Consider the following 21139-nt stretch of genomic DNA (forward strand, 5'->3'; position numbering starts at 1 on the left):
GTGAGAAAGAATATAACAGGGGAAGAGGGAGAGAGAGAGATACTAAGGTGTGTGAGCATAACATCCCTTTGTCTCTCATGTCGAGACTACTTGCTGTGTTTTCTTGGCTCCAGTCCTCTACAACTGGTTGGAATGTGTTGGCTTTTGTTTTGGCATTCGGTATCAACTCTGACACAGATAATACAGGATGTGGAGTGGAAGGTGAGCGAGGCATTAGAGGAAGAGTCAGAGCGATCTCCTTCTCAGGCTAGCGGTATCTATCGTCAAGATCAACAAAAGACAAGTCGTGTGAGTTCTATCCAAGTATTTACATTGCTTTCTTCGATCGGATTTTAAGTCAGATGTCGAAGAAAGAAGCCACATGCAAATTAACATAGATGACCAAACATAACACATAATAATGGCCTTCCATGTTCATTTGGATAGCAACAAAATAGTGAATGATTGAGTGAAGTGCGTTGCTTGTTTACCTTCCTTTGCCAACTCGATCTTCACAGCTTTTGGAACACCTTTCGATCCACTTTTCCAACAACATCCGGAGGTGAGGGACGCCCCCAAGTCCTCTACCCACTTTGTTGACATCACTTTAAGGTCACTGAAAGGGAGAATCCACCTAGAAGGATGCAAGGGGGAAAGAGCATTGCCTCATGGTATGTCGGAAGAGGATCATTTGGTGATTGATCCATTTGCAAGATACGCCCTTTCTGCCATCAAAAGTTTACGCTTGCTGAGTTCTGGAACAGCAGGAACTGATGAAGACCTCACAAATGATTTTTGGCGTATCAAAGAACCGCTCTGCACACGCCAAATGTTGCAGCAAAACCCTCTCGAACATCTTAGCTTTGTGCTATACCATGCTCTGCTGCTAGCAAAACAATGGTCTCGCAGCATCTTCTTCAGGCAGTCTCCTTACACAAAGCTGATAATTTGTTAAGCTTAGTAGTGGGACAAGCATGCAATGAGCGGTCGATCATAAAGTCCTCATCATCCACATGCAATTCATGAATGAAGGGGAACCCAAAAGCCTTTGATCGAACAAATCAGAAGGTACATACATACGGCTTTCCCATGCATGATTGAGAGCTTTCTGTGATACGACTAGATGGTAGGTGCCTTTCTCATGGCACTGGAAACATTAAAGATCAGAACTGGCTCGTTGGATTCAGTATGGATCTCTGGTTTTTCTGAACAGATTGCCTGCAGCAGTAAACATTTTAGCGTCACAGTTTTGATCAATCCAGAAGGTAAAGCTTGCTTTTTTTGGTGCCATTTAGATCAAGAAAGGATTCGATATATTTATGAAAATTAACCTACGATTTTGTGAGGAAGCTGAGGATACAAGTAGTCACTCACTTACAAGAATTTTACATGACAATGAAGAATTCACCTTAGAAAATTCCTACAACTAGCAGCCACTTACATTGGAGAAATCCAATCCTCTTCAATGAATGGATTGAAGATGACTTGAAGTGTGCCTTACAAGAACACAGTGCAAAACAAACTATATAGAAGTGGAGAACAAAAGAATATAATGTGTTGTTTACATACAAGCCTACTGCACATATCTACATCTCTGAATCAAGTTGACTCTGCGGCCATTCGTCCTCGAGCGAACGGAAAAGGGCGATGGCAACACTCGAGACCTTTCCACCATCCAGCCGCGATTTTGCAACCCTCTGTTGCATCGGTGCATTTGGAGCCTCGTCACTGATCTCATGTCTCCTGAACACCGGCTTCGAGGACGGCGTGCTAAAAGCAAAATGCAACCTCTTGGCGATCAACGTCTGAAGAAGATTGGCAAAACGCAAGTGAGAACCTCGAGAAATTAGAGAGGCACTACAATCAAACTGCGATTTCAATGAGGAGGATTACCGCTCCGTTGACCGTCTTAGACACCAACACAAGCTGCTTCAAGTCGCTGTGGTCCACCTTGCACAGTATCTTTACCTACAGAATCAGAACATGATGTTAGATTTTTGGAAACTAAAGATCAGAACTTGTTTGGTGATAAAGAAGAAGTGGGAGGAGTACCAAGATATCTTGAGGCAGGGCCTCCAAGCGATTCAGTCTCTCCATGCTCGACATTCTGCTCAGCCTCTTAGGAGAGTGCCAACAATTGGCAGAATCAACAGTTCTGGATAACACAACGCGTTTCCTCCCCATTATGCTTGTGCTACGAACAAATTTTAGGCCAGTTGCAATCGATTCCTCGTGCTGAATCTTTCCTACTGCCATACTTGAATGATCCACTCTGTTTAGAAATGGAAAGAATCTTAGGGAAACTGGAAGAACATTCAATCCTAAATCGCCCCAAGACCTAATTTTGGCAAAATGAATCGCCCAAACAATCGAAGACTTTCAATGAACTTTATTGAAAAGACGACAACATCACCAAAAGCTTAAGAACAAAATAACACATTTTGAGACTGTATTCGGCTAAAACTGCGGATAAAAGATTTCTCTAATGCTTGACAAAAACAAAACCCGAGATGCTGAATGGGTGGGAGAAAAGGAAGACTCAACAAGCACAAAGGACCCTTCTTGCTAAGCTTCTAATCAACCACACAAACTAATGCTCGACTACAGAAAAATCTTCGGGGAGCAAAACAAGAGACCTAAAACATCCTAACAAAATCTTTAATGAGATACCTGATGATAGCCCTAAATTGCGACGGTACGAGCTTCAATAGCCCGGCTGTCTACCACTTGGAGATGAACGAAGTGGAGATGGAATGGAACTGACGCAGCACCTGTCCGCCACCGCGTCGAAGGAAACTATGACGCCTATATAAATGCGAAAACTTTTAGTTTTATCTAATTTAAAAAACGTGGAGTTTTCTTGGAAACTGCCGTCAAAGTTATACGACGACTAAAAATATCCGACAAAAAAAAATCTATATAATAGAGAGAGAAAGAAAAAGAAATACAAGTTTAGGTTTCCCGCCTTCGCACCAAGAGCCCAGCTGCACCACCAGCGTACGCGTGTCCCTGGCTGCACGTGGCGAAATCCTGGCAAGCGGAGAACTAGCCGTTGGGTGGGAATGTCGTGTCGCCCACGTTGGGCAAAGGGGAGGTGGATCAGATTTGGCGGACGTGGCGATGGGGTCGGTGGAAGTCGGCCGTGGACGTCGGTGGCTTTTGTGGAAAGCGCGCCGCGTCCCGGTCAACGGGCGAGCTGAGCCGATCTCGACTCGGCTTGAGACGCGTCCGCCGTCGAGTTTGCCTCCGACTTATTTTGACCACGATGACGCGGTTCCGATAAAACACCGGTGCGCATGTAGTAACTTTGTATTTTTTTTTATTTCCAAAAAAATCTTAAATTTTTTACTTATTTTTATTTCTATATAATGTTTTTGCTTCCTTGCCTCGTCTCTACCCCACTGTTCGTCATCTTTGCTCTATTTTAACGAAGGAAGAATTGATGGTGTTGAGATCTAGTGGAGGTGTAACTACCAACTCGATGAAAAGTTAGTATCGTCGAAATCCAATAGAGAGGAGGAGGGACATGTGGAGAGTGAAATCTCGGATTTTGATGATGAAATCAATTGATAAGTATTTATGATTTGATCAATGAGTTTAGTGACGCAGGATGCTTTGATCAGGATGAGATAATTAAAATATGAAGAATCATGTTGGGCCGGAGGAATATGTCAGAAGATTGGACGTCGAGCCGGAGGATCGATCGACATATTGACAGAAAGTTTCGGGTCATGGATTCCAACATCGGACCAAGAAGAGCAGATATTACGCCAAAGATATCGGAGTTGCGGAGTCAACTGGTCGATTGGACAATGGGCCGCAAGAGAGGACGATGCGCTGAAGAATCAGACGAAGCGTCGAGGGACCAATGACATGCCGGACAACATGATTCATACTTAGTATTAATTATCTAGATCGAAGTATATTCTTACATATGCAGGATTAACTACGATAGCAAGACATAAAGCAAAATGAAGTCCCAGAGTCAAGGACGCGATTTCATTGGGAGTTCAAGAGTTCGTCGAAAGTCTAGACGTTCATCGGAAGTTTTGTCAGAATTGGTCGAGAAGTCTCGGAGCTTGCCAGAGAAGCTCATTGGAACTCACCAAGAAGATCGTCGTGAAGTCCAGGAGCTTGCCGAGAGTCCGCCGAAATATTATTGAGAGATCGTCGGAAGTTCGTCGGAAGATCGTCGGAAGCTCACCGGAAGAAACCAAGACATAGGAACTTTGTTTAGATTAGTAAATATCTTAAAATTTATAATTAGTATAAAATTAGGATTAAAATTGGACCAACCCAATTAGGGGACAGTTGGACAAAGTTTGAGCTATGTTGGGCCAAGAGAAAGGCCCAAACAGTGATCAAACAAGTGAAACCGGCGTGACACAGTCTCCGAGACTGTGTCAGGCGATGGTACCGCCCAGACTCAGTCTCCAAGACTATCTGGGTGGTGGTACCGCTAGTCTGGGTGGTGGTACCGTCTAGTGTCAGGTTGTAGACGGTGGTACCGTGCAGGAGGTGGTACCGCTCGTACCTTGAAATTTCGAGGGTTTGAATTTTGGGCTCCAAATTTGAATCAATTTGAGGCCTATAAATACCCCAGCTATTCCTGCATAGATAAGTAAGAAATATTGAGCAAATCTAAAGTTGTAAACCTTAGAAAGTTTAGTTTCCTCCTCCTAAATCTTAGAGAGAGTTCTAAGGAAGATGTGAGAGGGATACATTGTAAAAGAGGATTATAAAAGGTTATCTCCTAAACATGTGAAAAGGAGAAGAGGGGTGTAAGAAGGATGTTGATCTTCGCCTATTAAAGGAAGATCGATAGTGGATGCCGGTGGCTTCGACGGAAGAGGAATCGGTGAAGTGGATGTAAGTCACAACGACCGAACCACTATAAAAATCTGGTTTGCGTTTTTCTTATGCAATTTACTTTAATGCAAACAATTTTATTTGCTTTATATCCACTACACTCTTCTATATGCTTTCAAAGTTAATACCTTTACGAAACGATTTTCCGTCGGAAACGAATTTAATCGCAATGAAGTTTTGAACCGATGTAATTTTAACCGCTGCACTAATTTACCCCCCTCTTAGTGTCGACTCTTTTCCTAACAGAGAGGAGTGGTCTCGAGATCTGACGAAAAGGAGGACGCATGAAAAAGAGTCAATAGAGGAGGAGAATGCATGGAGGTAGTGGATGTGGAGGCAAGAAACAAGACACAACTAGGACAAGGAGTGAAGATACCGAATGAAGGTTAAGAGTAATTTTTTTAAAAATAAGGGATATTATATGAAAATAAACCAAAAATTAGATACTATGTTGGAAAAAAAAACTTGAGTTTTTTTTAGAAATTTATCCTTTTTTTAAGGAAAAGCTATAAATCTTTATTGATGAAATGAAACAACCCTATTAGCATCACATAAACCAAGAAAACTAAGTTTAGAAGAAATGAATTCCTCAAGAAGACTAGAAAGTTTGTTGGCCTCAGCATTCTAGCCAATTAGCAACACAGTTTTCGTCACGAAATATATGCGAAATTTTACGATCACCTAGGTATTAAGTGAAATATATCTCTAATAACATTCAAAATTCTGTAAGGGAGAGAAAATTATCTACTAAGGATATTGACCAATTCCCAAAAGACAACATAAACCATTCCAAAATAGCCTGTCTCACAATAATTATTATCCTTTGTGGTAAAATACTTATAAACCCAAAAAAAATAGAAATATCATTATGTCTAGTAATGAAGTCGATATTATCACACTCATGATCTAAAAAATCATCGCAATTTAATTTAATCTGCAAAAGTAATTTTATGAGGAGAATCCACTTGAAGATGGGAGTTAATTTTATGAGACACCATTGTTTGCAGTCGGAATCCTTCAACCTCGGAGTGCACATCGATAGCAGGAGATCATAGGAACGGGAATGAAACGAAAGCAAAGGAACCCTTCAGAAGCCGGCATGTACTGTCGCCCTTCTCTTGACACATGGCCGACGCAATCTACCGTAATGTGTTTTTTGATGCACGATTGTGGCCGGCAAATCACTTTCTATAGTCATTCAATGATATATAATTTCCTCTTCCGTAGATAATTATAAGTAATTGTCTGACGTGACTATTTGGAACAAATCTCCTCACGTTTCTCGATTCCTTCGTCTTTGCTCCTCTCTTCCTCCGGCCATCCTCTCCGTTCCTCAAGTTGTAACGACGATGGAGAAGCACACACCGCGGAGGACCAAATCCCGAGAGTTGAGCAGCTCCCCTTCCCGCCTCTCCTCCTTATCCTCGTCTTCTTCCCTCAAACGCCGCTCCGGAGACTCTTCCACCTCCTCCTTGGCCTCTGTCGTCCTCTGGCCTTCTGCCTCTGCTGCCACCGAAAAGTCCCTCTGCCTCGCGGACCACCTCAGTGACGACCGTCTCAGGGATCTCTCTGCTGAACCCAAGAAGAACGGAGGGAGGCGATTCCTTCACCCCATGGCCGCTGGCAACGCCTCTCCCCAGTCAACGATCCTCGGACGCCAGAGGAGCTACTCCCAGTACTCCAGTCGATTCAAACAAGAGAAGGACGAGATGAAGAAGATGCGACATAATCTGAAAGTGAGCAGTCGACCCATCCTTGGCGGCTCCATGCGGTACATCGGCGAGGCCATCCGCTTTCCTCCCTCGCCCACACCCGCCTCCTCCCTCCCGTCGTCTGTCCTCAACTCACGCTCTGGCATCCTCCACGGCAAGCCCCGCCTCGAGAGCGTTAATCTTCCCAATCACGACGAATTGCGAAGACCAGTCCGTTCGTCGAGCTCGTGGTCGCCATCGCCAGCTAAGCGGTCGGTGTCGCCGCTGGTGGTGGAGGCTCCGGTGGCGAGTGCGGAGAAGGGCAAGAGCCGCTCTTTTACGAGCTCGGGTTTGGATTTGCTACGACGAAAGTGGCAGGGGAGTCCGTCTGATACCACGAAGTTGAAGAAGGGTATGGTGGCCCACCAACTCCAACTAACGTGGAACCGTTTGATTCAGTGGAGGTGGGTGAACGCTGGGTCGGATGAGGTGGGTCTGATCAAGAGGACCCACGCAGAGGTACACTTAACTCTTTTTCCCAAAATAATGTGCAACTATAATTTTCATTATTAAAAAACTATTTTTCACAAAAAAATAAATTTTAACTCTTAGTCAAAAAAATTCAATAGGATTAGTTGGTAACTTTCATTCGGTAATAATAAATTTTTTTCTCGTTAAAGATTAACTATATTATTTTATGACATGCATGTGTATAAATAATTCCTTAAAATAAATTTGTACCTAATCATGTCTTGTCTCCCAAACTATTAAGTTTTTTGGTTTACCTTTTTAAATCCAAGTTTAGCTTATATGTAACTATACAACTTGAAACTAGCAAATATACTATTGCAATAAACATTTGATAGATAATTGTTAGCATAATTGTGTTAAAACTCCAATTAAGATCCAATAGTTTACTCATGAATTCATCCCTGTGACATGAACTCAGGTTAAAGTATTCGGTGCATGGGTCGGACTATCCAATTTGCGAGCAAGGGTGGCTAGAAAAAGGATGCAGCTGGAAAAGGATAAGTTGCACCTGAAGTTGATACCATTGCTCTCTTCTCAGGTCAGTAATAGAATCAATATTTGAGCCACGAAGACTTTCTTTATATTGAAAGATATTATTATATATATATTTAAGAGAAGAAAGAAAGAAAATAATTATTTTAAGTATGATATAATAAAAATGGCAGTTTTATAGAGCCTAATTCTGATAGCTATGATGACGGCAGTTGAAGATACTGGAAGACTTTAGTGAGATGGAGCGGCAGCACACCTCTGCTCTTTCTGCCATTAATGACTGCTTACAGGCATCTGTGTGTAGGTTGCCTTTAGCTGATGGAGCAAAGGTGCTTTGTGTTTGTGCTTTGTTGTGCCAATTACGTACGTACGATTTAGCATCTAATTTTGCAGGTTGATCTGCACCTTTTAGTATCAGCTCTAACACATGCAACGGACTCCGCTTTGACGACGAGGGCGACAATTAGCAGACTTACTCACACGGTAAGAAGAACATGCTGTTTTCCTTTTGTCTACGGACGAGTAGTATGCTGTTTTCCTTTTGTCAGTGCTAACAAAGTTGCCAACGCATTGGGTAATGGCAATAGAATGCGCAGAAGATGGTCTCATTGCTTCCGGAGCTCAGGCAGGTGGTCAGCAGCGAAGGAGCTCTTCTGCAAGAATGCTTCGGTTTGCTGGTTCGCATGTCTTCTCTGCATGTAAGTAATCACATCACGAATAGATCGTGTGGTGCAACTGGGATGCTTAATCTACCGTTGTTTGTCGAACAGATTCAGGAGCAAAGCCTCAAGTGCCATCTGATCCAATTGCACTTAGAATATAGTTAGTGGGTGATCAATGGAGCCATAACCCTCCCTCTTGCCGTCCACCTCGTCGTCTCAGTTACCTCCACACTCAACGAGAACAGGGGCGGGCGCCCTGTCACCAATGATACAGCTTCACAGGGTAGCTGGTTACTCGTCGAGGAACAGACTGCAATCTCTTACATTTTACGAACTTGCAAATGAACAGAAATATAGCACAGAATTAAAGCCGAAAGGGAAAGAAACCAATAGCCATAACCAAACACAAACAGCGAGTCATGCTTATATATCTTCTACCAGTAGTGAGATTGATCAGTGACTCCCACGGTTGATCATCTCCATGAATTGCTGAAGCGACTGCTGCCGCTGCAGCCTCATGTCCTCGTTGAACTTCTTTATGAACGCCTCCACCCGCCGGTTCAGCTCCTCCTGCCCCAGCGACGGCTCCCTCCGCAGCCTCCCCCGCCCCACTCCCGACGTTTTCCACGTCAAAGAAGACGATGACTCCCCGACGCCTCCGTCAGCCAGCGGTCTCGCGGTGGCGCAGTCGCTGAACGTCTCTGACTTCCGGATCGCCGCCGCCGCATCCGGTTCTGCCGCATCCTCGCGAACGACACGTGTGTCCAACGTGTCGGATTTCTTGAGGTGGCGCGCGAGCGGCATCGCACGGCCCTCCGTAATCGTCCGCCACGTGCACTCCAGCGTCTCCTCTCGCCTTGGCCTCGCCACCCTCCTCAACGCCTTACCTGCACCATCGTAGATTCACCATTTTACTCCTTCTGAGCAATTCAAACCTGGAATCATTGGCGCCGCCAATCGCCACCGACGGAAAAAGAAACGGATGACGTCAGATGGACGCCTCACCGTCAGGGCCGGGCTTGAGGCTCTTGCGGTGTCCGAATCTGATCAAAACAAGCGGTTTCTCCAACCCGGCCACGTACTCCATCGGTGACTCCGTCGATGGCCTCTGCTCCGGAGAGAAGTTTGAGCTCGAAGTCACGAATTCCTGACCCACTTCTTGTTCTTCTCCCACTGTCTCTGCCTTGGACACCGTCTCCTTCTCGCCCAGAACTATCGCTTCCTGGTCTCCTCTGTCATCCTCCGTCGTCGCGGTGACGAACCGCGTCGAGGAGGCGTCTTCCACGAGATCCTCCTCGTAAGGAGGCATGTATTCCATGAGGTGAACAACCATCTCAGGCGTAGGAGAAGGTGCCAACTCGGCGGAGTGGGCGTGCGGCTTGTCGAAGCGGAAGGAGGCGGCGATACAGAGGATGACAGCGTTGAGTACGAAGTAGAGGTAGGGCGGTGTGAGCCACACAACAAGGGAGGCGAACGCCCGTGGTACCTCGGCGGCGAGGAGCCGTTGAATAGGTGGACCCGCGTGGAGCAGCATCGCGGCCGTCGTTACCACCACCACGGCCGAGGCGAGTACCGCCTTGAGGGACAGCATCATCACTCCGCGCTCCGCCGCCTCTCGTGTTGGGGAAGCCTATGATCGCTACGGAGTGCGCAAGTGGATATACGAAGAGCAGCAGGAGGGGGGTTTGAGTCGTGATAATGATAGGATGTAGTAGCAGGGAGATTGCGGCTTGGATCTCGCTCCGAAAACATCATCGCTCGCTCTTCGTGATCCGTCGTGTCGCCTCCCTTGCATCATCATTCATCAACATCGTTATCCCCCTCTTTGGTCTCGATATGCATCTTAAATCCTGCCGATTACGAATTTTAGCCCAGGGTTGTCGCCTGCTAACCAGTCTTCGTCTCCCCCACAACGCAAATCCGCTTCTTCAAGTGATGTGATAGCTGCTAATATGCTGGTCAACTCTCATTGTTGTTTCCTCAAGAGAATTCAGCGTTGAAACATTCAACCCTTCGCACTTGAATCCTCTTTCTGCACCAATCTTTCGCACGTATGAATATTCACTTACAGGATTAGTTGTTAGTACAATAATTGCTGACTAAAACTCAGTAAACAAGTGTTTATCTTGCGTATGATACACTTGTAAAGATAACCAATCCCTCTGTACTCCATCATACTGTCTCTCCGACCATCATCACTAATCACAAATGACCACAAGTAAAGCAATCTTATAACTTATGGTTTTCACTAAAAATTATTGCCAACAGCAGTTCTAAATGTGTACATGAGATGTAGAGAGAGTCCCCTTGTGAGATGCCTGCCCCTAAATGACGAAATAGATTTCTATGAATACAACCCATTTTTCGATTTGAAGCTTCACAGTATATACCCAACAACTCGTTGTTTATGCATGTTGGGGCCTTGCGACAGCTGCACATAGTATGATGTCCGAAGTTGATAATTTGACAGAGTCAAGGTTACAACTCGGAGAATACTAGAATCCTGTCATCCTGTCAAGTTCATTGTCTAGGTCAATTCCTCAACTCCAAAACTCACAGTGACTATACATACAAGATTACACGAATATGTTAAATGAATTTTCTACCCTCGAAAAAAAAAAAGAATTTCTGGCATGAAATATGCAGGCATGCAGAAATAAATGACAAGAGTACTAGGTATATCGACTAGAAGTGCCGATATCAATTTAGATAGAATCAGGCAAAATGGTGACTCAAATGATAAGTGGAATGCAATTGATCTACGTCTAGAACAAATTAGCTTTGAATTTTATAATTTCTTTCTAGAGCTGTCCAGAAAGACGGAAAACTGTGCAATTGATGCTTTTTGGGTAGGATTTCCTGGAAGGAAGTATCGGTGGGAAAGAAAAGGAATCCCTCGAAGTATCGGTGCAAAATGACATTTTGAAAAGGCAAATATGCAAGTATAAACAAATTAATGGTTGCATTCTTGAAAAAAAAAAAGGGAGGAATGAGAACATTTTATGCACTCAAATCTAAGAGAGCCCCTTACCATTTTCGGTTCGGTTTGGAAAGAAATCAATCTATGTCCTTCACTTCGGCTTCAATGTCAACAACTGCAGCAGAAGAGGCCTTTCCTGCATATGTTAAACAGCTGCGATAATAAGATAATGATTTTTGTCCAAGGCTTCGAGTAGAAAGAGATTCTGCATAATAAACTATTATTGGAAGCCAAGTATACGACAAAATATGCAGCAAATGCTACCTTTCTCAACTCGAGATGAGAATCCATTGAAGGCTTGTCCGTAATTTGTGGAGCGTTCAGATGAAAACTTAGTTGATTCTCTTACAAACATGTTGCCCTGTACTGCAATCAGATAACACCGTTTCAGAGCTAAAACATAAGTAGACTTTTCTCACATCCTCCACTGCTAAAGCACTTTATTTGGAGACAAAATGAAATACAAAGGTACAATAAAATGGAAGGAAGCAAGTAATAAAAGAAAATTCTAGAAAACACTAGAATGTTAACAAAAATATACTTCAATTGCAAAAAAATTTCCAACCAAAATCCAAGAAAAAGAATCCTAAAGGACACAAATATTTCTGATCGTTCATTTCATATAAGTTCTAATTGCCAAGCACATGCAGCAACAGTAGCAGCACAATCAGTCTTGTCAAAATATACTTAAGCAGTTGCAGTTAGACCCACACATATGTATGTATGTATGTATGTGTGTGTATATATATATACCATATATACAGTAGTGACTCATTTGATTAATTATCCAGTTCCTAAAAACCTGACATCTGTAATCCCAACTAAAAGAGACAGGTAGGAAACATGTGAGCGAGTCTAACAGTAATTTTGGAGATCTTCAATCATACAAGATAGACTTACAATAGTAAGCTTCCAACTTGGCTATGCAAAGAGCTCGGTGAACAATTAGGCACTATCCAGACTTAGATTTGGTATGATTCAAACGATATTTGTCACTACGTGGCCTTCGAGCACCAGATATAACATTTTCTTTTTCAGAATAAGATGGTATATACACTTGAATAGAAATTCTCATATGTCATTTGTTCTTTAGTTACATCTTCATTAGATTTATCAACTAATAAGCTGACAAAAGAACAAAATGGGACCTATATTTATAAGAAGGAATCAGATCAACCAAGTGGTGCACAGAATATATTTAAAATCAAGATAGGTTTACTACCAGAGAAAGGTTGACTGCAGAAAGGGCAGAGTTGTGGACCATCCTTCATAGCTGACCTAAAAGAAAACAATTTGTTGTTATATTGTTCCAGTAAACAGAAAAGCACTTAAAGCTCACTACTATAGAGAATTTTAATCTAGAGGATTACTGCCATGCTTACTTAAAAATCTGGAATTCCTTTCCACAGTTGGGACACTGCACATGGAAGAGCTAAAAGGTTAGTAAATCTCCAGATTAAATACTCAGAAACAAGCTCAAATGAAATTCCAGAGTCACTATTGTAAACAGAAAAGCTCAAGCTGCAAAATGAACCACATCGTCCATGAAGAAAAAGTAAAAACAAAAGAAACAAAGATAACGGGCAGCCTTATAGAGAACACCTACATTCAGTGATGACAGTTCCAATATTGAGGCTTCAGAATTGAAAATATAAAGTAAATTTTGGATATCATTTTCTTAAGCGTATCTGATGCATAAATGTCAATTCTTCAATAGCTTATTTCTTGGATCAGATGCATCTGGAATGTAAGAAATAGAAAGAAAAAATTATGAAATGGAAAAATACTCACACCACTTTGAACTATGTCTCGTCCAGCAAACCAGAAGAAAGCGCCAAACCCCACAATAGGTAACAATACTGCAAGGAGCTGTTGATATGTGCTTTTAGTGAAACATCGAGAAAAATGTCAAAACATATATAGATAATATGAATAAAATGAAAGAACAAAGGAAGGCATTTCATATGTTTTTATTTATTTGTTGTCTTTTCTATTGTCATTTCTGTGGTTTTCTTTCACAGGGAGAGGGATGGCAGAGCAGCATGGTTGTTCAGCTTTGTTGAGCTGGTAAAGGCTTGTATAAGCTTCAAACAGAATGACAAGAAAATATTAACCCATTAAATATTATACTTATTAGTGGTACACTAATTGGTTTATATTAAAAATATTACCACAAGTTTTTACTAGGATATTTGGGAGGTCCCTGAAAACAATCTTATAAAAATTTTTGAAGCTCTCTATAACTACACCAGAATGTAGCCATATAACTCATATTGTTCTGATTGCAGAATATGATGAGGATAGACCGGCTCTACAAAATAATTCAACCAAATCAACGCGCTAGATGTGGTGTTGAAGATTGTGAAACATGTCTTACATATCTGTTGTATGGCATCCAACATCCACTCAGACTGCTAAGGACAGACCATCTAATTGCAGACCAAAGGAAAGAACCCCTTACCCCTTCCTGCTCTACTAGACAGACTGACAGAGTACACATAAATTGACCATTTATATACCCCATGTATGTATATAAATTGAAACTTAGGGCTAGGAATAGTGAGTTGGTATTTTGTAGAGAGATGGCTATTCTTGAGAAACTTATCTTGGGATCTATGCCATTGTCATGTCTTATCTCCATAGTGATAAAACTCTCTTCATCGTCTTTTCTTATGGATGCAGGTCAATTGACTAAACCACATCAAATCTGAGTGCCTTCAATTTAATTATCTCTCTTTTACTTTTCACTCTTCTTCCTCATCTTTGTGCTCTGTGCCTTTATTTGGTGAAGTGGCTTTGAGGTTTGGTTTGAGAGGTCAATGGAATGAGAAGCAGATATATTCAGTAATTTCCTAGCTTTTTAATAAGTAAGAAAAGAATTGTCCAATGCACAAGTTCTCCAACAATGCAGGTTTAAGAAGAGTGACCGTATGCAACATTACTTAGCTTTTCAATAGCTGTAGAGATCAAAACATCACCTTCGGACGGGACATATGTGCAATATGAGCAACAAAATTTAGGACAGGAATTTTACTCGGATAATATTCAGTCGACTACTTTCCACTTTCCCAAAGTCAATCAACCGCTACTCCTTTGAATGGTCATAAATCATTGGATCTTCCTAGTCCCAAATTTGCCCAATAACCATGAGTAAGACATCTCGAACAATTTGTGATCCCCTTACCAGTAACTCAAGAATTAGTTGGACATTAACATACCCTTTTTAAATTACAAACTTCAATTCAACAATTATTTCACAACTCTCGCTAGCAATTGCCGATTACTCTCATCAGCTACCAAAGTATGAAATGCTTTTTATTTGGGGGAACTTCTGAACTTCACAGTTGCATCAGAATACGATGTCATACTTCCTTCTATGCCCATCTAACGAAATTTTTATAATTTTTAATTTAATTTAAAAGCGAGTAAAGTTTTCTGTACCGGAGTTAGACAAGATGCCACCTAGTTATACTTAATTTTGAGATAAAGTCTTGGCCAAAAAAAATGAGAGAAGTACCTATTAGGAGGACATCAAATAAACAAAATTTCTGTTTCTCTTGGGAAATAAAACCACTTTCCATCTCCCCTAACAAAATTCTAATTGTGACAATCTCTGAAAGAATGAGACCGATTCGATCTATGATACCAATATTTCTCATTTCATACAACAGTATGATGTATAAAAGCACAATGACTGGATGACAAAATTAGCAAAAAGAAATTAATCCAAATTCACAAAAAGTATTCCTATTAACACATAGATACTAAGGGGAGTTAAGAACATCTTATAGGAAACAGAAAGGAAGCATTTGGTCACACAGAAAAAGTCATCATAATATGAAAATGCATCTACAAGAATCAATACATCATGAATGCACCAAAGACACGATCAAACATCAATCGACTACTTGCTGAGTAAAAAGAATCCATCAGAGAATCAAAGAACATGAGCCCTTTGCCCATGGATATAAGCTCTTTACTAAATCACAGGATATATAAGCTCTTTACCCAGATGGAAACGATAGTATCCAAGATCCAGCCAAGTTGCCCGGTCATGGTGAGGTATGTCAGCCCGAAAGCCAAAGCCAGATTACCCAGCACCCTCGTGGTGATACCCTTGTCCCAATCTCCTCCACCACCACCATTGAAACCAAATCCCTGGTTGGCTCCGACTACAACCAAGCTCCCCTTCCTCCCTCTACCCACCAAAATCAAATCTTTCAAATTACCTCCTGGATATGGAAACACCTGCCGAGGATACTCGATGAAGCGCCCATTTCTATGCAAAGATCCAGTCTTTCTTCTTGGGAGCGAGCAATTTATGGCGTGCTTTAGTGAACCTAGATCGAGTCGGTATCCTTGGCCGTAAAGATTACCAAAAGAGAATCCGGAATTTGGAGAAAGAATAGAGACTTGCAGCGAGACCATGGCGAACAAATCATTCAGCTAAGAAATAAGACGCCAAAAGAAATGGAAGGTGAACGGATGGCAATGAACTGAGGAGGAACGAAGCCCGTGGTGGTTTTATCTGTTCCGGGCTCACCAAATCTGGATTCTTCCGCTGATCTTTTCCTCTCTCATGTTTTTTTCTGCTATGAATTTTTTTTTAAAAAAATAATAATAAATGGATAAAAGGAGGATAAACTTAAAAAAAAACTTTTAAAATTTTATTTTTATCACAGAGTCTTTTTTAATTTATTTATCATAAATATCTTTTATTTTTTAAAAGATAATATTAACCTTGACTTTTGTTGTCATCCTTATCGTCTCTGTCTTACCTTCGTTTCTTCTCTTATACGAAAAAAAATTCAACATGGAATTAGTAATCGATTAGTAATCGATGTAGGTGATCGATGAGATCTTTTGATGAGATAGAGGTGATAAAAATGATAACTAAGAGTACATTTAAAACAATAATGCTATAGAGAGGATAATCATTAGAAGTAGAGATTATTACGATAAGATAAAAATTATGGGATAAATGATAAAGATGATCCAAAGGATATTATGTCAGAATAAAATAAAATTGAACATTCTGCAAGGAAAAAATAAAAACGTGAAGTTTTTTTTTGAGAAATTTGACCTAAAAGAAAAAGAAAAACAAGAAGGCATTGGAAAAAAAGAAAAGTAAAAAAGAAAAAAAAAGAGAGAGAGAAGATGATAGCATTTATATGGGCCGTTCGTGGATAGGGCCTTCATATGGGCCGTCCATATGGGAAATGAAGCATGTTATGCAATGCATTCTTGTAGATGGTACGGACCGTTCAGGATCTAATCATTGCTGAACATTTAAACTTCAAGATAAAAAGGTACAGTAAAGAACAAAACATTCAACTCAAGCATAAGATCTTGACATGTTGACATCCTCTCTTTATTGGTAGATAGCCTAAGAAGGTAAACTCTGTCCTTCATCATTTGATCTCAATCATCCATATTTCAAAAGATGACTTAGCTCACATTACATCTGGAAAAGTCTAACCTACAACACTGAAGCATAATAACCTCCTTAAACCGACAGGTGTGTTACAAATGGAAACAAGATGATGGAAGAGAGAACAACATGGCATGCAAGACCAATTCTGAAGCAGGAATGCCGTCGATCTTTTATCTCCCTCGAGGGTTTACAATCTGAGAGAACACTGCACTTGTCGTAGCATCTTCTGCGTCGTTTTCGGAACCGGTGTTTGCTCCCTCGACGACACTAATGCTGTTGTCAAGGGGTTCCATGTGTGGTAGTACGATACCAGAAATACTCCTTATGCTGTTCTCATATGGGTCATCAAGCGAAGAAGTCTCCTCGAGCTGGAGAGCATACTCGAGGTTCCATAGAACATCTCCCATTGTTGGCCTGTCAACTCCCTGTTCTGCCAAGCATTTTTCAGCTGTATCACCATATTTTCTAAGGGAAGTTGCATTAATTTTCCCTGTCAATGCTGGATCTACTATTCTTTCCAGCATTCCTTTCTTCTGCCAGTTCATTGCCCACTCTGCGATGTTTACCTGCTCCCTCGGGAGAACCGGGTTGAGAGCTGGCCTTGCACAGAGAACTTCCAGCAATACGACACCAAAGGAGTAGACATCCGACTTCTCGGTCAGCTGCTGCCTCCTGAAGTACTCAGGATCAAGATACCCGAAGCTCCCTTTCACTGCGGTGCTAACATGGGTCTGATCCAAAGCAGGGCCAGTCTTCGAAAGACCGAAGTCTGCTACCTTTGCAACAAAGTTCTCATCCAAGAGAATGTTGGTCGTCTTCACGTCACGGTGGATGATGCTCTGTGCTGCACCGGTGTGGAGGTAGTGCAACCCTCTTGCAGCACCAATGCAGATCTCAAGGCGCTGTCTCCATGGCAGAGATGGAAGGTTGGCACCGTATAGATGGCTCCGTAAGGGTCCATTTGCCATGTATTCGTAGACCAAAATCATCTCAGAACGTTCATCACAGTAGCCAATGAGCGAGACCAGATGACGATGCCGGAGCTTGGATAACATCTCAATCTCTGTCTGGAATTCAGCCAGCCCTTGCTCAGACCTCGGATTCCCTCTCTTGATAGCAACCTTAGTACCATCTTCCAGTGTCCCCTCGTAGACCTTTCCAAACCCACCCACTCCAAGAACCAAGTTCTCATCAAACTTGTTGGTCGCATCCAGGATCTCTTGGAACATGAAAACCCGTCCAAGGTTTGTAGATGCCAAAGATATGCAGCTTGCTGTCCCACTCTTCTGAGAAGTTGTCGATACTTTGCTGATGGTGTGGGAGTGGCCATAAAAGGGTAGTGGTAACCATGCATGATCATGGGGTTTAGTCTTTCTCCTGCGAACGATGAAACAGCAGTAGCACAAAGTTATCAGTGTAATGACAGTCATTGATCCCAAGACTATTCCAATTACGATTCCCAACTTATTCCTTCCTGGGGGTGACTCTGGAAGAAGGTCCTCAACAGCATAGACTCCATCTAAGCTTTTCGCACCGTTGCTAATCTTCATGATCTCCAGTCCATTCAGTATAGCATTGCTGAAATCAGCCACTACGTCTGGACCGACGCTGACGGTCATTGTGTTTGAACCATCCGAGGAGTTGGAAACAAAATCCTTGTAGTAGGGCACTGATAGATCACCCTTCAGTGATGACAAATCCAAACTGGCAATAGCAATATCAGAATTGATATAGACATTGAACACAAGTGTGTTCAGAGCCTTGCTAACGATATCGCAGAAGTGAAAGCGGATCAAGTAAAGGAAGTTCTGATCTACCGAGAAAACCCAGGTGATGTTGAAATTTAAATCTGTCACATTTGCATCTCCCATTGTTTCTGCAGTGGAATAGACCAACCTCGGTGCTGTTTCAATGGTGATTCCATCAGGGTAAGTTATGGTCGCAAGATCCGCAGATGCCTTCACGGCGGAGCTGTTGACATGGAGGTACTTGGCATCATTTTCCCAAGTCCTCCCGAGAGAATCATTCTGTGGAGTGAGCAAAGGACCGCCCATATTCAAGCGATACATGGTCTCAAGACCAAGCACAGAGAGACCACTGAAAGGAGCATTAGGTACTGCAAGAGCCTGGTCATAGATCAGCGCATCAGGAACCGAGACGACTTCGATCCCATTCACGAATGAGACAGAACCATGTGATGGGATAAAAGTGAGGGCCAAGCAATCAGAGGTCACGTTCACCGAGTACTCCTTGAACAGGTAAGTGCGGTTTGAGTTCTTGAAGGTGAAGTTGTTCATCAGGACGAACTCATCTGTGATGACGGTTAAAGGAGCAGCGCTCAAGTTATGGCCGGAATTGGCAATAGGATAGAAGTAGAGACGGATCCAGTGGCGGCCCTGTTGCCGGAGATAAAAGTTATAGTAGGCTGGTTCTGAGAAGATACGAAGGGATTGGTATATTGGGGATGGCAGAGCAGAATTGGAGGTGGAAAGGGTACCATCTCCAGAGGTTCTCAGAGAAAAGGAGGATTGCTGTGAATCAGGAAGGAAGACTTGGCCTTGGACTGACACATTCTGGGAAGATCCGCAGGCGAGAAGATAGTTGTCCGCAGGAGTGAATGCAGCAAAGGAACCATCGACGAGAATCAAAGCAAGGTATGCAATGGACAGCACCAAACAAATCCGCCTCAACATTTTCAGATTCCCCAGCTAGATTATGAGATGAATCTCTCGAGCACTTCAAGATCACCATTTCCCAACTTGGAACTTGTGGTTCCAGTTTCCATCTTAAAAATCCTAATAATTCTTGATCATATTCTAGAAATCTATGCAAAGAAAATTACCAACATACAAATCTAGATCAGCACATTCTGACGGCTAATATTTCTGATTTCGGTAAAATGGAAACTACAAGGAAAAAAGAAACAGCAAAAAATCTCAGTTGAAAGATTAAAAAGAGGAAATCCAAATGCCAAATCCTTAGTCAAACCAACGGAAATGGATGAGTATATGAAGTCTTTATTTAGGGACCAAAACCAGAGAAGACGAAGGAAAGGAAATAAACCAAGGAATTTGTTCTTCTCACTCAGACGCACCGCTCTCGCTCCAAACTCTGCGTTCAGGCCCAGTAGCACTACTCAAGGAGAGACCAAGATGAGCTGAATGCGCCGACCAAATGGATCCCCCGAGGCTTTGGTGAGACCCAAAGCAGCTGCTTTCCAGCCTGGGGAAGGAGACGAGGCTGTCACCACCTACATGGAGAAGCCACAGGACCCCACACCGGCTATCATCGCCTCTTTATCTAGAAAATGAAAGAACGGAGACATGATGACCAACTTTTGGACGGCAACGAGTGGAGCCAGAGATGTTTCCGTCCGTTACCGGTGATCACGTGCTGCGGGGTTCCTTTTCCTTCCGTCCGCGAACGTAAAGATCTGCAACAGAGTTCTTGCAAGCGGAGAGACAGGACATACTGTTGAATTCACTCGTTGGGGAGTCAATTTAACCCTCCATCGGAGAGAAGACACGTATGCATCTATCGCATCAGGTCCTGCCCTCTTTTTGGTGATGGGAGAGACGAGGTGGACGTACGTGTGCTTCCACGCGGCTACGGAACAAATACCTGGGATGCGTCTTCCCTTATTATTTGCATGTCCTTCTAATACATTGTCCACTCTCTTCTGCAGGAGGAAGAAAGACTTGTTGCATCCATCGGTGGTTTCGATTTCAGTTTTGCTTTTAGTTTGGAATCGAAACTGTCTATTTTAATTTTAATTTTTTATTTTAAAAATATCTCCAATTAATTAATTATAAGTTATTGGAATGAATAGATTCATTATCCAATGGATAGATGTTTGATCGTTTGTTATTATTATTGTTTTTAGTCGAGATCAAACCGTTAGAATTTGATTCAATTCGAGACTACCTAACCATGATCGGATCTACGGGTCGAACTCGACACATGCATCGCTGTCGTGTAATGCCAATCGTATTTGTTAATATGGGTTCAACTCCATGTCGGCGGTTGTCACTTCTTTCTTATCATTTACAGAAGGAGGATAACGTAGCAAGGAAGAAGACATATATCATCATTATTGTTATTGTGTTCATTATTGTTAGGAGAAGATATCATTGATGTCTAAGTCAAACTGATGTGGTTCAGACGAGTATTATCTGAGGTGTTTATGAGTGGAAATGTTGAGCTCCCGATGAGATCGTTCGAGGTGGCACCTATACGAACACTAAGATCGAGAGAATTTTTCTAAGCCAGTCCCTCCGACACCCAATTTAGTAACCATAGTTAGATGGGTGTAGTCACCAATGGTAAAAAAGTAACATCTTGATTATGTTAAAAATAGGCTTTTATACTTAATAGTAAAAGAACGATAGTGAGAGAACGATATACCTTCAACAAAATGAGTTTTCAACCATCTTTAACAAACTCGATTTTATCTTTTTCAACATAGACAGAGATAACCCATAATCACTTATCTTGGATCGAT

The 21139-nt window shown here is 42.2% G+C and overlaps 5 protein-coding genes across 8 annotated transcripts; 1 reads left to right on the plus strand and 4 right to left on the minus strand.

The window, feature by feature from the left end:
* Nucleotides 1-1396: 1396 nt before the first annotated feature.
* LOC103996796 (F-box protein SKIP27) lies at nucleotides 1397-2765 on the minus strand. The gene is made up of 4 exons (XM_009417792.3): nucleotides 2650-2765; nucleotides 2032-2251; nucleotides 1873-1947; nucleotides 1397-1784 (listed from the first exon to the last, which is right to left on the minus strand). Exons 2-4 carry the CDS (start codon nucleotides 2233-2235, stop codon nucleotides 1566-1568), a joined length of 498 nt encoding a protein of 165 aa, XP_009416067.1. The 5' UTR covers nucleotides 2236-2251; nucleotides 2650-2765; the 3' UTR covers nucleotides 1397-1565.
* A 3172-nt stretch (nucleotides 2766-5937) lies between these two features.
* LOC135585722 (QWRF motif-containing protein 3-like) lies at nucleotides 5938-8456 on the plus strand. The gene is made up of 5 exons (XM_065169504.1): nucleotides 5938-7058; nucleotides 7489-7608; nucleotides 7775-8045; nucleotides 8150-8260; nucleotides 8333-8456. Exons 1-3 carry the CDS (start codon nucleotides 6198-6200, stop codon nucleotides 7958-7960), a joined length of 1167 nt encoding a protein of 388 aa, XP_065025576.1. The 5' UTR covers nucleotides 5938-6197; the 3' UTR covers nucleotides 7961-8045; nucleotides 8150-8260; nucleotides 8333-8456.
* A 214-nt stretch (nucleotides 8457-8670) lies between these two features.
* Nucleotides 8671-10308, minus strand: LOC135650242 (uncharacterized). Its single transcript, XM_065169505.1, has 2 exons — nucleotides 9230-10308; nucleotides 8671-9111 (listed from the first exon to the last, which is right to left on the minus strand). The coding sequence occupies exons 1-2, from the start codon at nucleotides 9816-9818 to the stop codon at nucleotides 8678-8680; spliced, it is 1023 nt and encodes a 340-aa protein (XP_065025577.1). The 5' UTR covers nucleotides 9819-10308; the 3' UTR covers nucleotides 8671-8677.
* Nucleotides 10309-10443: 135 nt separating this feature from the next.
* LOC103996797 (uncharacterized) lies at nucleotides 10444-15740 on the minus strand. Its single transcript, XM_018831289.2, has 7 exons — nucleotides 15213-15740; nucleotides 12996-13073; nucleotides 12587-12621; nucleotides 12427-12482; nucleotides 11469-11570; nucleotides 11256-11340; nucleotides 10444-10735 (listed from the first exon to the last, which is right to left on the minus strand). The coding sequence occupies exons 1-6, from the start codon at nucleotides 15630-15632 to the stop codon at nucleotides 11282-11284; spliced, it is 750 nt and encodes a 249-aa protein (XP_018686834.2). The 5' UTR covers nucleotides 15633-15740; the 3' UTR covers nucleotides 10444-10735; nucleotides 11256-11281.
* An 819-nt stretch (nucleotides 15741-16559) lies between these two features.
* On the minus strand, nucleotides 16560-20002 carry LOC135648419 (receptor-like protein kinase THESEUS 1). 4 transcript variants are annotated; one of them, XM_065166106.1, is made up of 3 exons: nucleotides 19974-20002; nucleotides 19733-19888; nucleotides 16560-19544 (listed from the first exon to the last, which is right to left on the minus strand). In XM_065166106.1, exon 3 carries the CDS (start codon nucleotides 19329-19331, stop codon nucleotides 16809-16811), a length of 2523 nt encoding a protein of 840 aa, XP_065022178.1. In that variant the 5' UTR covers nucleotides 19332-19544; nucleotides 19733-19888; nucleotides 19974-20002; the 3' UTR covers nucleotides 16560-16808. The 4 variants fall into 4 exon arrangements, with proteins under 4 accessions (XP_065022178.1, XP_065022179.1, XP_065022177.1 ...); XM_065166107.1 differs by having other exon boundaries at nucleotides 16560-19462; nucleotides 19702-19888; XM_065166105.1 differs by having other exon boundaries at nucleotides 19702-19888.
* Nucleotides 20003-21139: the final 1137 nt, after the last annotated feature.

The sequence above is a fragment of the Musa acuminata genome, chromosome BXJ3-9 (assembly GCF_036884655.1).
Source record: "Musa acuminata AAA Group cultivar baxijiao chromosome BXJ3-9, Cavendish_Baxijiao_AAA, whole genome shotgun sequence".
NCBI classification, from domain to species: domain Eukaryota; kingdom Viridiplantae; phylum Streptophyta; class Magnoliopsida; order Zingiberales; family Musaceae; genus Musa; species Musa acuminata.

Bases quoted from the DNA above. Each gene is read 5' to 3' on its own strand.
- LOC135648419 (XM_065166106.1), bottom strand. From the start codon at position 19,331: ATGTTGAGGCGGATTTGTTTGGTGCTGTCCATTGCATACCTTGCTTTG.
- LOC135585722 (XM_065169504.1), top strand. From the start codon at position 6,198: ATGGAGAAGCACACACCGCGGAGGACCAAATCCCGAGAGTTGAGCAGC. The intron at 7,059-7,488 runs GTACACTTAACT...ACATGAACTCAG, and splicing joins TCAAGAGGACCCACGCAGAG to GTTAAAGTATTCGGTGCATG. The intron at 7,609-7,774 runs GTCAGTAATAGA...TGATGACGGCAG, and splicing joins TACCATTGCTCTCTTCTCAG to TTGAAGATACTGGAAGACTT.
- LOC135650242 (XM_065169505.1), bottom strand. From the start codon at position 9,818: ATGATGCTGTCCCTCAAGGCGGTACTCGCCTCGGCCGTGGTGGTGGTA. The intron at 9,112-9,229 runs GTGAGGCGTCCA...ACGATGGTGCAG, and splicing joins CCTCAAGCCCGGCCCTGACG to GTAAGGCGTTGAGGAGGGTG.
- LOC103996797 (XM_018831289.2), bottom strand. From the start codon at position 15,632: ATGGTCTCGCTGCAAGTCTCTATTCTTTCTCCAAATTCCGGATTCTCT. The intron at 11,571-12,426 runs GTAGTAAACCTA...ATCTGATTGCAG, and splicing joins CTGCAGTCAACCTTTCTCTG to TACAGGGCAACATGTTTGTA. The intron at 11,341-11,468 runs GTAGCATTTGCT...TAACATATGCAG, and splicing joins CTCATCTCGAGTTGAGAAAG to GAAAGGCCTCTTCTGCTGCA.
- LOC103996796 (XM_009417792.3), bottom strand. From the start codon at position 2,235: ATGGCAGTAGGAAAGATTCAGCACGAGGAATCGATTGCAACTGGCCTA. The intron at 1,948-2,031 runs GTACTCCTCCCA...CTGATTCTGTAG, and splicing joins CCCTGCCTCAAGATATCTTG to GTAAAGATACTGTGCAAGGT. The intron at 1,785-1,872 runs GTAATCCTCCTC...AATCTTCTTCAG, and splicing joins CTAAGACGGTCAACGGAGCG to ACGTTGATCGCCAAGAGGTT.